This window comes from Danio rerio, chromosome 4, assembly GCF_049306965.1.
Source record: "Danio rerio strain Tuebingen ecotype United States chromosome 4, GRCz12tu, whole genome shotgun sequence".
Taxonomy (NCBI): domain Eukaryota; kingdom Metazoa; phylum Chordata; class Actinopteri; order Cypriniformes; family Danionidae; genus Danio; species Danio rerio.
Genome location: NC_133179.1, coordinates 65,691,974 through 65,705,504, shown reverse-complemented (window position 1 = coordinate 65,705,504; position 13,531 = coordinate 65,691,974). Strand labels below are relative to the sequence as shown.

The following is a 13,531-nucleotide window of genomic DNA, read 5'->3' as shown; positions in this document are numbered from 1 at the left end:
GTACATGTAATATCACGTGTAATTGTTCACAATGTAAAAAATCACTACCGTCCTTCAGTTAATTTTCCAATGTGCTTTAATATGTCTCGTCTTCGACGCCCCTCCCCCTGTTTTTTTTTACTCATACTTTAAAGTAGCAATTTATGTAAAGTTTATTGTTTTTAATGAAGTAACGTGATGTATTATGTCTTTGATATGGTATGTTTTTACTTTGTTTTCAATTAAATTAAATGACTGAAAATAAAGGTTTGTGGCCCATTCATAATTTATTAAAAGTAATATTTTAAATAAACTCATCATCTTCTGTCCCCTTTTATAAAGTATCAGTTTATTTAAATAAAGCAGTGATTTTATTAGTTTTAACCATGTTAATTATTCATTCAATTTTTTATTTAAAGAAAACAGGAAATTACTATGAAATTCCTGTCCTTGAGCCATTATTTTAAAAAACAAAATTTGATGATATAATATTATTTGAATTAAATGTATAAGAACAAAGACTAGTGTCCTGTATAAGCTACAGTAAATATATTTGTCAGTTTAAATATTTAACATAAAAATTAAATGTAACACTGCAGTTATATATAATATTATGTATATATGTTTATTGTAAAGGTTTATGACTTAGTTCCCTTTTAAAATAAAAATAGCATAACATTCTTTATGAGGGAAGTACAGATTTGTTTTGTTTTAATATGTTTGTAGCTCGTTTTTATATAATGCGGTATGTAAAAGATCTGACAAATTCCTTTAAATTGTGAAACATTTGGAATTTATTTTTAAGAACTTACAAAAAGTATTGCTTGCAAGTAAATACAATATATGTAATAAAATATTAAATATATAAAAACAATAAACTGTTAAATATTAAATACAAAAATGTACTAAACTTGAATAAAATATAGAACAGATGCATGAAATTGCAAACAGTAATAATGTCGTTATATACATATTTACACTGTAGAAAAAACAAACAATAACACACAAATTTGTAACCACAAAAAACTATATATATACATGAAATGTACATTATCAAAAGAGTGTTTGAGTTCACTTCAGTGTGTCCACAACAGCCATGAAGTCTTTATAACTGCTGAACACTCTGTTTTCCAGTCCTTTGGAGGTAGACATCATTTTCACAACACAAAAGTTTTTCTTTTTGTATTTTTTATGCCCCTGAGTAGGCTGGTTGCAGAGTGTGCAAATAGGCAAGTGGTGAACCCGAGACAGCTTTGCACCAACTTCACTTAGAGTGTCTGTTTTTTTTCTTTTATACACACAGGACCTGGACCAGAATGCAGGGGTGTCAGGCTGGCTGTAGGTGTTGGCGGAGGTAGCTGGGGCCTCTGGTGTATCTGTGGTGGTTGTTGGAGTTCTGGGCAGAGGTTTGAATATGGTTGATAATGCTTTCTGCTGGGGTAATGGGGTTGTATTGTGTTTTGTGGGGGATGGAGTTTTTGGAGCTGGCGCCGTAATGTCTGATCTACTCTTTAAGATCTTGGTGCCTGCTGTGCTGGGGATTTGCTTGTACTCCATTTCTGGGTAAGCAGGAGGAGGGAGAACCGACGGCTGACACTCTGCTGGGGGTAACTCTTCCGAGGAGACCGATGTGGTCTTTAATATAACTAAGGATGGCATCTTTGTTGCCTGCAGGTTGACCAGCCTCTCTTGGCGACGGATAAAATCTCGGACAGTCTTTGAATGAATTTTTGGTAGAGGAATCCCCATCTTGCTCAAAACCGGATCCTCCACCAAAATGCAGTGTTGGATTTTTCCATAAGCCTTTAGGATGGATGATTTTTCAGGGCTTGATCGGCTGGAACCTTGAGGTAACCCCAGCCACAGAAGTTTCACCAGCGTGTACATTAGCCGGTTATGAAGAGCACTGATGTCTTGTTGAGCTGGCGCATAGCGTTGGGCCATCTTCACTTTCTGAACTATGGCAGCTTCAACAAGATCATCTCTCTTCGTCCGGCAGTACAGTGTGTTGCCCCAGTGCGTCCTGTACAGCTGGTGAAACCTCTGTGGCTGCTTGTCGTGGTCCTCCACAGAATTCCATGCATCTATGATTTTATTCCTCTGGTCTGTCGTCAGGCTCAGCTTGGTTTCAGAGAAACCGATCTCCACCAGAAGAGAGCAGAATCTCTCCAGCTGCTGAAATCCTGGTAGGGGGTTGGAGCTGCAGGCATCCTCCTGATGAAAGGCACAATAATCACATAGTAAGTTTAAATGATTGCATATATTGTCTGGCTTCTTTTTTTAAATAATTAAGAGTAACAAAGTGATGCATTTGGACAAAGAGAAAAAGACTTACAAAGGCCGGAGGGTGAGCTGTGGTGGTTTCATTGGTGGTAAGAGTTATGTGGGCTGGGGCAACACCCAGCCCATCATCATTTGCCTCTGGGTCACTCTGGTAAGCCTCGTCATCCTCATCTGGTTCAGCCTGGTCTGGCTGAACCACCTCTTGCTCTGGACTTGGTCCATCATTTGAGAGATCAGCGAGGGAGAAGTTGGCACCAGATTCACCCGTGCTCTGGCTGAAGAGGTACTCCAAACCAAGCAGCTCGTTTGATGCCACAGCAGAAGGGGCACGGAAATTCTCCTCCACGGTTTCTCCAAACAACAGCTGGCAGCGGGTGTTGAGACGCTGGATTAGAGGTGCGGAGTAGGTTCTGTGCACTCGCCCTTTGCCACCATACACTGCATCAGAACTGCGGTCTGAGTTCCAGCGTGCAATCCCACTAATCAGGTACACCTGGAATGGACGTGCCGCACAGTGGGGACCTTGAAATGACAGAAAAGAACATTAAAATCATGTCATGGCCACACATACAGTAAAGGTGACTTATTTTAAAACAACGATGACATGGTGAAAAAATTTGAGAAAGCCAAGCCACCTTCATTTTCAGCTGAAATAAGCACACCACAAAAAGCATGATTGCTTGCACAGCAGGATGAGTATGCCAGGTGAGTATTCAACACATATGGCTGGAACAGGAGAGCAGGTGAGTACATTAAATGAGTATGCTACACTTCAGCTGGAGCATGTGAGTATATCAGGTGAGTATGCTACACTTCAGCTGGAGCAGGTGAGTATATCAGGTGAGTATGCTACACTTCAGCTGGAGCAGGTGAGTATATCAGGTGAGTATGCTACACTTCAGCTGGAGCAGGTGAGTATGCTACACTTCAGCTGGAGCAGGTGAGCAGGTGAATATGTTAAAGGTGAGTAAGCCAGTGAGTATATCAGGTTGATAGGTGAGGCAGAGGTGAGCAGGTAATGATTAGCCCAGAGGATGTGCAGGGAAGCCTCTAATAACTACAAAGCACACGAACTTACTTGAAGAATCCTTTACAGGAACAAGAAGGGATCTAAGACTGATTTAGTTGACCAGACGATGACACTGAGTGTCCGTGTGGAGCGTGACCTTGGTGTGTCCGTAACAATAAAGAGTAAGTGCAGTCACAGCATTTTATACATGTACAAAGTTGCACTTTTTTCTCCAACTCAATGCAATAAACAGTATGAAGTATAGAACACCTTCAAGGGATATTATAGGTGAGCAAACTGTATGATTGGTTTCCTTAACCAGCTAAGTATAGTATTCAAGATATGGACTGAATAACTGAAGGCATATTGCTTAACACACCTGGTATCATGTGAGGCAGAAATTTGTGAAATCCCTCCAGACTGTTGCTTCCACGAAGACACTTGTAGTAAGGCACATCAACCCCATTGATGCTGGTGCTGCGAGCCACTCTGTACATGCTCATCTCCGGAGGATCTTGCATGCACTCCAGGTGCCGTTGCTGGGCCTCCCACATACTATCTATTGCTTCTGTTAGGTAATAATAATGTATGTATGAGTCAACATGTCACATTATAAATATATATTTAAAAATCTTATATACAGTTATAAACAGTATTATATACAGTATTTATGCTAATAGTGTTGTACTTTATAGACCAATATACAGATGATGACTTTTTTGTGTACTTCATATACTTTGTGCTGTTTTCATTACTGTAAGTACTGATAAAATTTTTACAGGCTTTTGTACCTGTTGACTTGAAGAGACTGACTCCACTCTCGTCCAGCCCAGCAGGACCCTTGAGCTCATCGATGGCGATCTGCACAAGTCGAAAGGTCTCCTGAGCTCCAAGAGTGACTCTCCGAACATGGTGCTTTAGCCGTTCACTTGAAACATACAGTCGCACCATATCTTCATCTGTCACTCTGTTAAAAGCTGTCGGATCCTTGGCTCTGACAGCCTTGATGAGCAACTCCAAGTCTGCGCGGTTGTAGGCCATCACCGCTCCTGCAAGGGCAGACTTGAACACTGCATACTTGGAGTGGCTGTCTGTGCGGATGGCAGCATCAAAGCGATGGATCCAATGGAAAATGTCCAAACGGACAACCATACCACCATCCACCCATGTCTTGAACAATGACTCCAAAGCTGTCGGGCCCTGTGCACGACAACAGCCACGGTCAACGTACAGGATCTTAGGGACAGGCTGATTGGCCTGCTGGAATCTGTCCATAACTCCCTGACACATGGGCTTCAGGCACTCAGTGGACTCCTCGCATGTAAGAATAAATGAGACTATTTGTGAGTACTCATTGCCAATGCTGGTGAACCACTCCGCTGTGCCTTTACCCTCCCCAGACAGCTTCTTGACCACCTGCAAGACATGAGAAACTCAGTTAGCCTGGATATTATTATCTGTAAATTGATCTCTGTATACTGCTAATTATATACCTTTATTTAAAAATCTGCATATGTTTAAAATAGACTGATTATGAATGTTTGAATATGTTATTCTGTCCTGTAGTTCTAAATCTGAATGATTTTACCACCAAAAATCTTAGGGACTGGCAGCCTTAAAATCAATCTGCTGTGTCTTTTAATATTACATAACCACCCCCGGGGTCGCAAAAAAAGGTAAGGCTGATAGCTTTTTATTTGCATGTTGTTGTTTTCATGTAACTGTTTTTTTCTTCTGTAGGTTATGGATAAAACATGGTAAATCTAGTAGTTTAATAAAAATTAATTAGATTTTTGGAAGAACATAAGCGACCCCCCCTCTCCACCATTGTCTTATGATCCCCCGGGGTGTCCCGACCCCTACTTTAAGAACCACTGGCCTAAATGAACAGTGACAAAATCTGTCATTCTACTCTATATGTTTTTGTTAACCACTCAAGTGTCATGCAGGTGTTGGAACAACATAATTGTAAGTTAATGAAAAAAAAATATAAATTTTTAACAATGTTCTATATTGCTGTATTTACCTTTTTAGTGGAGTCCATTTTCAGCACTGTGCCAAAAGTGGACAGAATCTGGCTTCTGTAGTCCTGCACATTTTCGGCCTCAGCGAGAAGGAAGGCGTGGCGAAGCAGGTGAGCAGAAGGCATCTCTCTTTGAGGAGGTGGAGCCTCAAACTGGTGTCTAAAGGCTGACACAATCGCTCCGGGTTTTACCAGGGTCATCAGGAGGGTTGTGTACAGGTCCTTTCTGTGGAGATAATCCTCCACGTGGTTTTCCTGAACCTGCCGCCACACTTTTATCATTGTGTTCCCTTCGGTGCGATCCCGCAGAAGCCGGATCACACTCTTGTCTACACCACGCCTATAAAGTGTGATAATCAGTGTGTGATAAAACAGATGCTATTGTGGTAAATGTTAAATATATGCCACCTGTCAGTTTACTTACCTGTGTGTTAAAATCGCAGGGAACATGGCTTGGTGAGCCTCACTGAGCTGACAAAGGATTTCAGGATGCCATGCCAACCAACGACCCACCTTGGCACCAGCACCTTTTCTGCCTTCCTTTGTGCATGGCCCACAGCACAGGACCTCAGTCAGCATCGTGTACCAGTTGGCTACATCACAGATGTAACGAACCTGTAACATGATAAACCATTGTGTAATTTGAACTGTGTATGAATTTACATTTGTTGAAAATTGTCATTTAAAAAAGTACAATATGTTGCACTAATTGCAACTAAATATGATGCAGTGCACTAATTGCTGTAAAAATCATACAAAATGTAAACAGACAAACCTTAGTGTGGTATCCTGACTTGTAGAGGTGCACCTTGTTTCCACTACCCACACAGTCTTTACCACGGGGACACTTCAGTGAATATCTCCACACCCCAACTGGTCTCCAGACAAAGATGCGGCCCCGAAAGAACAGGTTTGGAGATGGCACAGTCCCGCTGACGTAGCCTGGAGGTTCAGGGGGGTAAAACCACATTCTGTCCGACTTCATTACCCGCCTTCTCTTCAGCACACCTGTACTGTCCTGGTAGACCTGAATGTTGGTGAAGAGCCCTCTTTCTGTGTCATCCTTCACCCACGAGAGGTCAGCTGGTGAAATGCCATTAGGGTTTTCCCACAAGCGCACCCAACCCTCAAGTTCAACCTGCAATACATGTGAACAAAGATTATCTTACTGCTTTAATAACAATTCAATTTTCATGTGTGCACTTAACATGAATATTTACTTACAGAAGAGTCACTCATGGGTGAGGATATTGGCTCCTTGTGTTTGGTGGTGGAGGATGTGGAGGCAGACATGGAAGCAGTGGCTGATGTGAAAGCAGATGTTGAAGCCGTAGCTGTGTTGGCAGCCATGGCAAAGGTGAAAACAGTAGCAGTGCTGGCAGCCGTGTAAAAAGTGGAAGCCGTAACAGTGGTGGCAGCCGTGTAAGAGGTAGAAGCCGTAGCAGAGGTGGCAGCAGTGTAAGAGGTGGAAGCAGTAGCAGAGGTGAAAGCCATGGAGGTGGTGGCAGCCATGGCAGAGGTGAAAGCCATGGAGGTGGTGGCAGCCATAGCAGAGGTTAAAGCCATATCGGTGGTGGAAGCTGTGGCAGCCTTGGCAGAGGTAGAAGCAGATGTTGATGTTGATGTGGTTCTTGATGATGGCACTTTTGACCTTGACCATGAAGGAACATCAGCTGTAGATTTTAAATTCTGTGTAAAAAAAATAAATAAAAAAAACATTAAAATGTAAATTTAATCCAAAATGTTGTACGTACAAATAAAAATAAGAAGTGACATAACATTTTATGTTTTGTATTCCATAAGACTTACCTGGTCCTTTTTGTCATATATGTATTTTCTAAACCGCTTCATCTGCACACTGCTGATGTGTGTAACAGGAGTGTGCAGCCAGCGGGTGACAGAGTTATGTGCCCTGAGAATTAGGTCTTTCTGATTGCTGCTAAAATCTTCAGGCCTGTCCATCAAGGCAGCACGCTGGCTGTACAGCTCCCACATCTCCTGAAATGTGTAGTTTTCAAACCCTTTCTGCCCGTAGATGCCACGGTGGACGTTAGCTTCCAGGGTTACTGACAGCTGAGGGAAGCTCTCTGCATATTCTGCCAAGCAGTCCTTTATCCAGCCATTGTGGATCTTTTTGGGTTGCTTGGCCAGTTCCTCCCTGTGCTTATCGATCACACTGCAAACACATTTGAACAATTGCACAGCAAATAAATAGCAAAATAAACTAGACTGAAAACATCTGTATAAATATAGACATTATATATAATATAAAGTTAACTATATTATCTAATTTTAGTAGTTCTTAAATTTATAAAACACAAAATGGCATGTGCTTACAACTTCATGTAGCCCACATCATTTTCTGCCAGCCAGTGGAATGGGGCGTTGGCATACTGGCCAAAAGGTAGCACCAGCTTTCCCAAACACTGCTGCCGTGATGGAGCCAAAGTTCCTTCAGCTCGAAGGAGCCTTTCTGCATGATTAAATGCAGCATGTTCGTTCAGGAGCTGTGCCGGTGGGAGAGCAAAGCTAAGCTTTCTCTCCCTGTACAAACGGGCCTCCTTTGACGCCTGTAAAATGGCTTGCTGACGGTCCAGAGGAGCAGATGGATTTACAATCCGGAGTGTCGGCAATGCCATCTTGGAGGTCTCGGAGGTCTCTGGAAAAAAAACACATATATTAGATGGGTTTTAAGCCTTATGAATGATATCATGCAGTCATAAATATATTTAGAAATTTATGGTAACACATTATTAACATTATTAAACATAAATGCATGCTTTAAACAATATAATGCTTGACTTGAATGATATAATGTTGTAATCTCAAGCTAAAAGGCATCAAAATAAACATGAATGGTTGATTACATCAAAACATGAATGGTTAATTAATGTAAGCACATGTCTTAATGTTTACATAAATATTTAATGGAATAAATGACTACAAGGTGGTATCGTTTTTTTTTTTAATGCTGTCTGTCATGTTTATAAATGTTTTCAGAGATATAAATGTGCCCATTTATGTGCTGATCGTTGCAGTTAGGATGATTTCACAATATTGCAACATAATAATAATATAATAAAATGATATAATGCTGTAATTACTAGCTAAATGCTATAAAGATTTATTAACATAGACGGAGCTCACATGTTAATGTTTACATAGGTATTTATTACTAAAAATCACAGGGCTGAATAAGCTTTTTAAAAATGCTGCCTATCATGTTTATAAACATTTTTAGTGGTTCAAAGGTGTTTATGTATGTGCTCTCATTAAAGATATGACTATTTCCCATTATAAAAACATAAATAACATTAAACATTTGAATAGAACGTTATAATCACCAGCTAAAGGCCATGAATAGTATATTTAGGTATACTTGTCTTGACTTTTACATGAATATTTACTGTTATATTTGATTTACATAAATGCATACATCGATATCAGCTTTTGTTAAATGTTTTGTCATGTTTACAGCATCAGTGACGATGAAACAAGCGTTTTCATATATTCGTTGTGTTTATAAATATTGTGTTAAACGTAAATTCACTTTTAGACAGCATACAAAAGCATATTGTGTCCGAGACATTGTTGTTTTGTCATTTATGTTTGTTTTTATCAATCGGGGACATGATGAACGTTACGGTGGAACAGGACAAACAGTACGTCGCACCGAATGTCTAAATACACGTTAAAACACCGGTTTACTGTACATACTGTAACTTGTCACGATCCGAAAATTAATCTTTATCAATCAACAACAATACTGCGTCGCAATAGAACACCAATTGCAAGTTTTTCAAGCTTGATAAACACAATTAGACTGTTTACAACAGCAAAATTAATCTTTATGTCTGCTTAGTCAATGATTTGAGTAGTAAAATCAACAGATGTGGACTCACCTTCAAAGCAACGCCGTTGTATGCTGGTTGTTGGTTAATTGAGCTGAAGAAATCCAGTGTTTATGCATTTACATTTGTTTAAAACAGAAAAAGCAACAAACTAAAGTTTGCATCCTTTGATTGCGGCGAGAAGAGCGAAAGGATGACGCCCCCTTGCAGCGATTGGACGGCTGGATTCACAATCCGCTGTTTTCATTGGTCGCAGACAGTAGACAATATCTACGGTCACCGTACACATTGCACGACTGTAGAAAGCGAATGGTGATCGACCTGTACGACGTGCAAATTTCATTATAGATGTGTAGGCAATTACGGCACGTGTTTGGTTGATTGAGTTTCAGCAAACCATGAATGAACTGCGTTTTTGAGTGAACAACCCCCTGGTGATGTCGTCAAAACAAATAGTAGTAACTGTCAGGACACGTTGTATATGGTGTGGTGCTTTTGAAATTAAAGCAAACAACTCTAACTGTGCACAAAAGTGAACTATGAAATGATCATTTAATAAGTTTGTTATTAAAATTTAAGTTGCTTTTTAAATTAAATTACTTTTAATGCTTCACTCAAAATCCCCATAAACCTCAACAGATGGAATATATAAATTAATATATGTAATATCATTGCTATAAATAAAATATTCACATGTAATAGTAGTAATTAAAGGTCAAACTTTTTTATAAATGCATAATGTTTAGTAGAATTATTCTTAAATATGTTTGTATAACAAAAAATGGAAACATTTTGCTTCTGTTCTATTATATTATACAGATATACCATCATATTTCTAATAGCAGTAATACAATTACATAAAATGAATAATAATCCCTTACTTTGTTACTGGGTAAGTATTTTAATTATAGTAACTAACTACTTTGTAACAAATTACAACATTTCTATTTTGAGAGTGTAATGTCATAGGATATTTGAATAATGTACTGTTTTTGTATTTGTGTGTTGCTGGTGGAGCTTGATGTTGGAGTGTGGTTTAAGGATGAATCCAGTGGCATCCCATCTGACGGCAACAGGATAAGCTGTCATCGACTCCAGAGGTGGACTTGGAAAAACACAGAGGAGCAATAGACTTTTCAGAGCGCCTGTACCAGAGGTTACTATTAAAATGGACTGCATATTATTGTCATAGACTCAGATAATGATTCTAAATTAAATTCAAAATCAGAAGATTTAGGCAATTTTTAAAAACCAATGAAGTCCTTCCAACACATACAAAAAGAAACACGAGATTGTATTTTATTATCCAAATTTATTAAAAGTGCAAAAGAAAAGTTCTAAACATATTGTTAGACCTGCCTGACATAAAAATGTATACTATAGATATACTTTGTACATAATAAAAAACACATTACTATTACAATCCTTAGTTTTAATATTACTGATAGCAGTTATAGATATAAGAATATATTTGTATACATAAAAAAATACTGCCAGGTCAAGCATTTAGATATAAAAAAAATAAATAAATCCTCTTAAAAAAAAACAAAGCTAACAATTAAAGTATATAAAGCAACATTAGTTATCACAAAGTAATAATTAAAGTACTTTAAATAACATAATTATATATTTTTATTACTAAAATTTTATAATAAATAAATAATTAAATAAAATAATTATATTAAAGTACTTTAAATAACATTATGATAATATATACTTAATAAACATAAATAAATACATACATAAATAAATAAATAAATAAAAACAAGAAAACAATTAAAGAAATACTGTAAACTGTAAAACAATAAACTGTTAATATAACATACATTTCTGGAACAAAACAGTGTTACAACAATCAACAAATTAGTGTAAAACACTGTAAACTTAAACAGTCAAATGTTAATATAAAATTTGTTTCTACAACAATCAACAAATTAGTGCAAACTGTAAAAAAAAAGCTTAACTTTTGTAAATTAACAATAAGTTACAATCTACAAATTAGTATAAAACTATGTGTACTCTGAAACAGTCAACTGTTAATATTGCGAACATTTGTGCAACAATAAGTGTAAAAAACAGTCAACAAATTAGTGCAAAGCGTAAAAACCTGTAAACTTTTAAAAAATCAACTGTTATTATAACATACATTTTTGCATCAATACCAGTGTTACAACAATCAACAGATTAGTGTAAAACACTGTAAACTTTCAAACAACCAACTGTTATTATAACATATCCATTTTTGCAACAATAACATGGATAGAGGTCCAGTTAGACAGACTCGGAGGCCTGAGACTGAGAGCCCAAGAGAACGTCCACAGCCCTTTTAAAGTCTTCAAAACAGTCAAAGTCTGCCCAGCAAGGTTTGTGGACGTGGAGGCTTTGGAGCTCTCACAGTAGCTCTTCTTTCTGTATTTCTTGTGGCCTTGAGTTGGTTGGCCACACAGAGCACAGATGTAAACCTTCACTGAGGTTGGATGTCCAGAGCCACTAAGTTCTGCCTTTTTCCTCTTGTAGACTGTTGATTTTGAGGGCAACAGTAGCGGAGTGATTGCCTGCGGCAAGGAAACAGCGGGAGGTGCAGTCAGCGAAGTGTGTGTGTGCCGGAGTCCTGCGGGCATCAAATGGGCCGGCGCAGGAACTGGTTGAGCAAGAGCAGAGGGAGGGACAGGTAAGATTTGCGGGAGCCTTTGCTTCAACTTTCGGGTGCCGGCCAGAGAAGTGGTGATTTGATACTGCACTGCAGGCCGGCTGGTATGGGGTCTTTCCTCTGGAAGCTCCTCAGCGGGGGGCTGGCTGGTGCTGGAGACGCTCTGGTGACGACGGAGGACAGACAGACCCTGGTCGGTGACGTTTGTGGCTGACAGCGCCTCCTGCCTCCTGATGAACTCGCTCACGCACTTTGAATTTATTTTCAGGATGGGAATCCCGAGTTTGCTGAGCTGATCATCGTCCACCGTCACTCTCTGCTGCACACGCTGGTACAGTTTAGTGATCTGCTGTTTCAGCGGTGACCCTTTAGCTTTTCCTCTAACACCAGGATGAAGCCACAGCTGTTTGACCAGGCAGTACATCAGCCGGTTCTTTCTGGGGTCCACCAAGTGTGCGGCTGAGTACCGCTTGCTGAACTTGAGCTTCTGCACCAGGGACGCCTCAGTCGGATCTCCACTGGTGCGGCCAAACAGAGCATTGCCCCAGCGTGCAGAGTAGAGGCTGTCGAATTGTTGGATGCTGCAGTCATGGAGGTCAAGCTTGTTCCAGGCGCTGATGACCTTTTGCCTGGTCGACTCATTTAAGGCAAGTTTTCCTTCCTCCAGGGCGATCTCAACAAGGACTTTACACAGATCCTCTACGTGCTGGTACCCAGGCAGATGATTGGGACAGCACACGTCCTCCACACAGGTGTCAAATTCAGCAGCCACTGCCTGATCGGTGAGGCACAGACGGTTCCTCAGAGGAGTCAGGCTGTCCCTCTCGCGGTCTGAGGAGTAGCCCACATAATCATCTTCCTCCTGCAGCTCTTCCTCTTCCTCTGCCACCCCAGCAGGAACATCTTCGTCCTCATCCTCATCTGCCTGAAGTGTCTCTCTAGTCTGAGCGTAATGATCAGGAGCACTGAAGGGCTCTGAGGACTGGGAAAACAGGTACTCCAGACAAATGCGCTCATCACCAGCAGGAACCGGAGGCCTGTAGTTTGCCTCCTCCACCTCCCCAAATAGCTCCTGGCACCTTTGGTTTAGGCGATGGACCGGAGAAGACATGTACACCATATGTTTCCTCCCTTTCCGCCCTTGGACGCTGGCTGACTCCCTGTTAGAGTTCCAGCGTGCGATGCCAGCCAACAGATAGACTTGAAACGGGATGGCAGCACAGTGGGGTCCCGGGATCATGTCAGGCAGAAAGGAATGAAAGCCCTCCAGACTGTTGCTTCCTCTCACCGTACTGTACCGCGCAAGACGAACACAGTTACGGGTCACATACTTGGTGATGGTGTACATGTTCCTCCCTGGTGGATCCTGGATGCATTCAAGGTGCTTCTGCTGGTTCTCCCAGACGTGGTCGATGGCTGCAGAGTCCTTAAACAGATGCACCTGGTTCTCATCCATCCCTGTGGCTCCCTTCAGGAGATCAATGGCGCACTGCACGCGCGCACATGTTTCCTGTGCACCAACTGTGATCCTCCTGACATAATGGCTGAGGTCATATTTACTGACACGCAGCTCGATGATCTGGCTGTCAGTCAGGGAGGCATAGTTGGTTGGGTGACCGGCACGTATCGCCTGTACCAGAAGAGCCATGTCGTCTTTGTTGTAGGCAAAGACAGCAGCAGAGAGGGCAGACTTGAACAGGGCATACTTTGGATGATGATCTGTCCGTAGGGCTGCA

General features: G+C 40.6%; 1 protein-coding gene across 2 annotated transcripts; it reads right to left on the bottom strand.

Annotated features, from left to right (window-relative positions):
- Window positions 1–976: 976 nt before the first annotated feature.
- LOC137489411 (uncharacterized) lies at window positions 977–7,968 on the bottom strand. 2 transcript variants are annotated; one of them, XM_073948302.1, is made up of 11 exons: window positions 7,632–7,968; window positions 7,104–7,470; window positions 6,519–6,983; window positions 6,070–6,432; window positions 5,719–5,909; window positions 5,298–5,634; window positions 4,063–4,687; window positions 3,651–3,839; window positions 3,341–3,428; window positions 2,315–2,784; window positions 1,151–2,193 (listed from the first exon to the last, which is right to left on the bottom strand). In XM_073948302.1, exons 1-9 carry the CDS (start codon window positions 7,931–7,933, stop codon window positions 3,373–3,375), a joined length of 2,895 nt encoding a protein of 964 aa, XP_073804403.1. In that variant the 5' UTR covers window positions 7,934–7,968; the 3' UTR covers window positions 1,151–2,193; window positions 2,315–2,784; window positions 3,341–3,372. The 2 variants fall into 2 exon arrangements, with proteins under 2 accessions (XP_073804404.1, XP_073804403.1); XM_073948303.1 differs by lacking the exons at window positions 3,341–3,428; window positions 4,063–4,687; window positions 5,298–5,634; ... (3 more) ...; window positions 7,104–7,470; window positions 7,632–7,968 and having other exon boundaries at window positions 977–2,193; window positions 3,651–3,777.
- Between the last annotated feature and the right edge of the window lie 5,563 nt (window positions 7,969–13,531).

Excerpts from the sequence above, each read along its gene's own strand:
- LOC137489411 (XM_073948302.1), bottom strand. The coding sequence starts at position 7,933 with ATGGCATTGCCGACACTCCGGATTGTAAATCCATCTGCTCCTCTGGAC. Across the intron at positions 6,433-6,518 it reads CACCCATGAGTGACTCTTCT|GTTGAACTTGAGGGTTGGGT; the intron begins GTAAGTAAATAT and ends CATGTATTGCAG. Across the intron at positions 3,429-3,650 it reads TCTGCCTCACATGATACCAG|GTCACGCTCCACACGGACAC; the intron begins GTGTGTTAAGCA and ends GGACACACCAAG.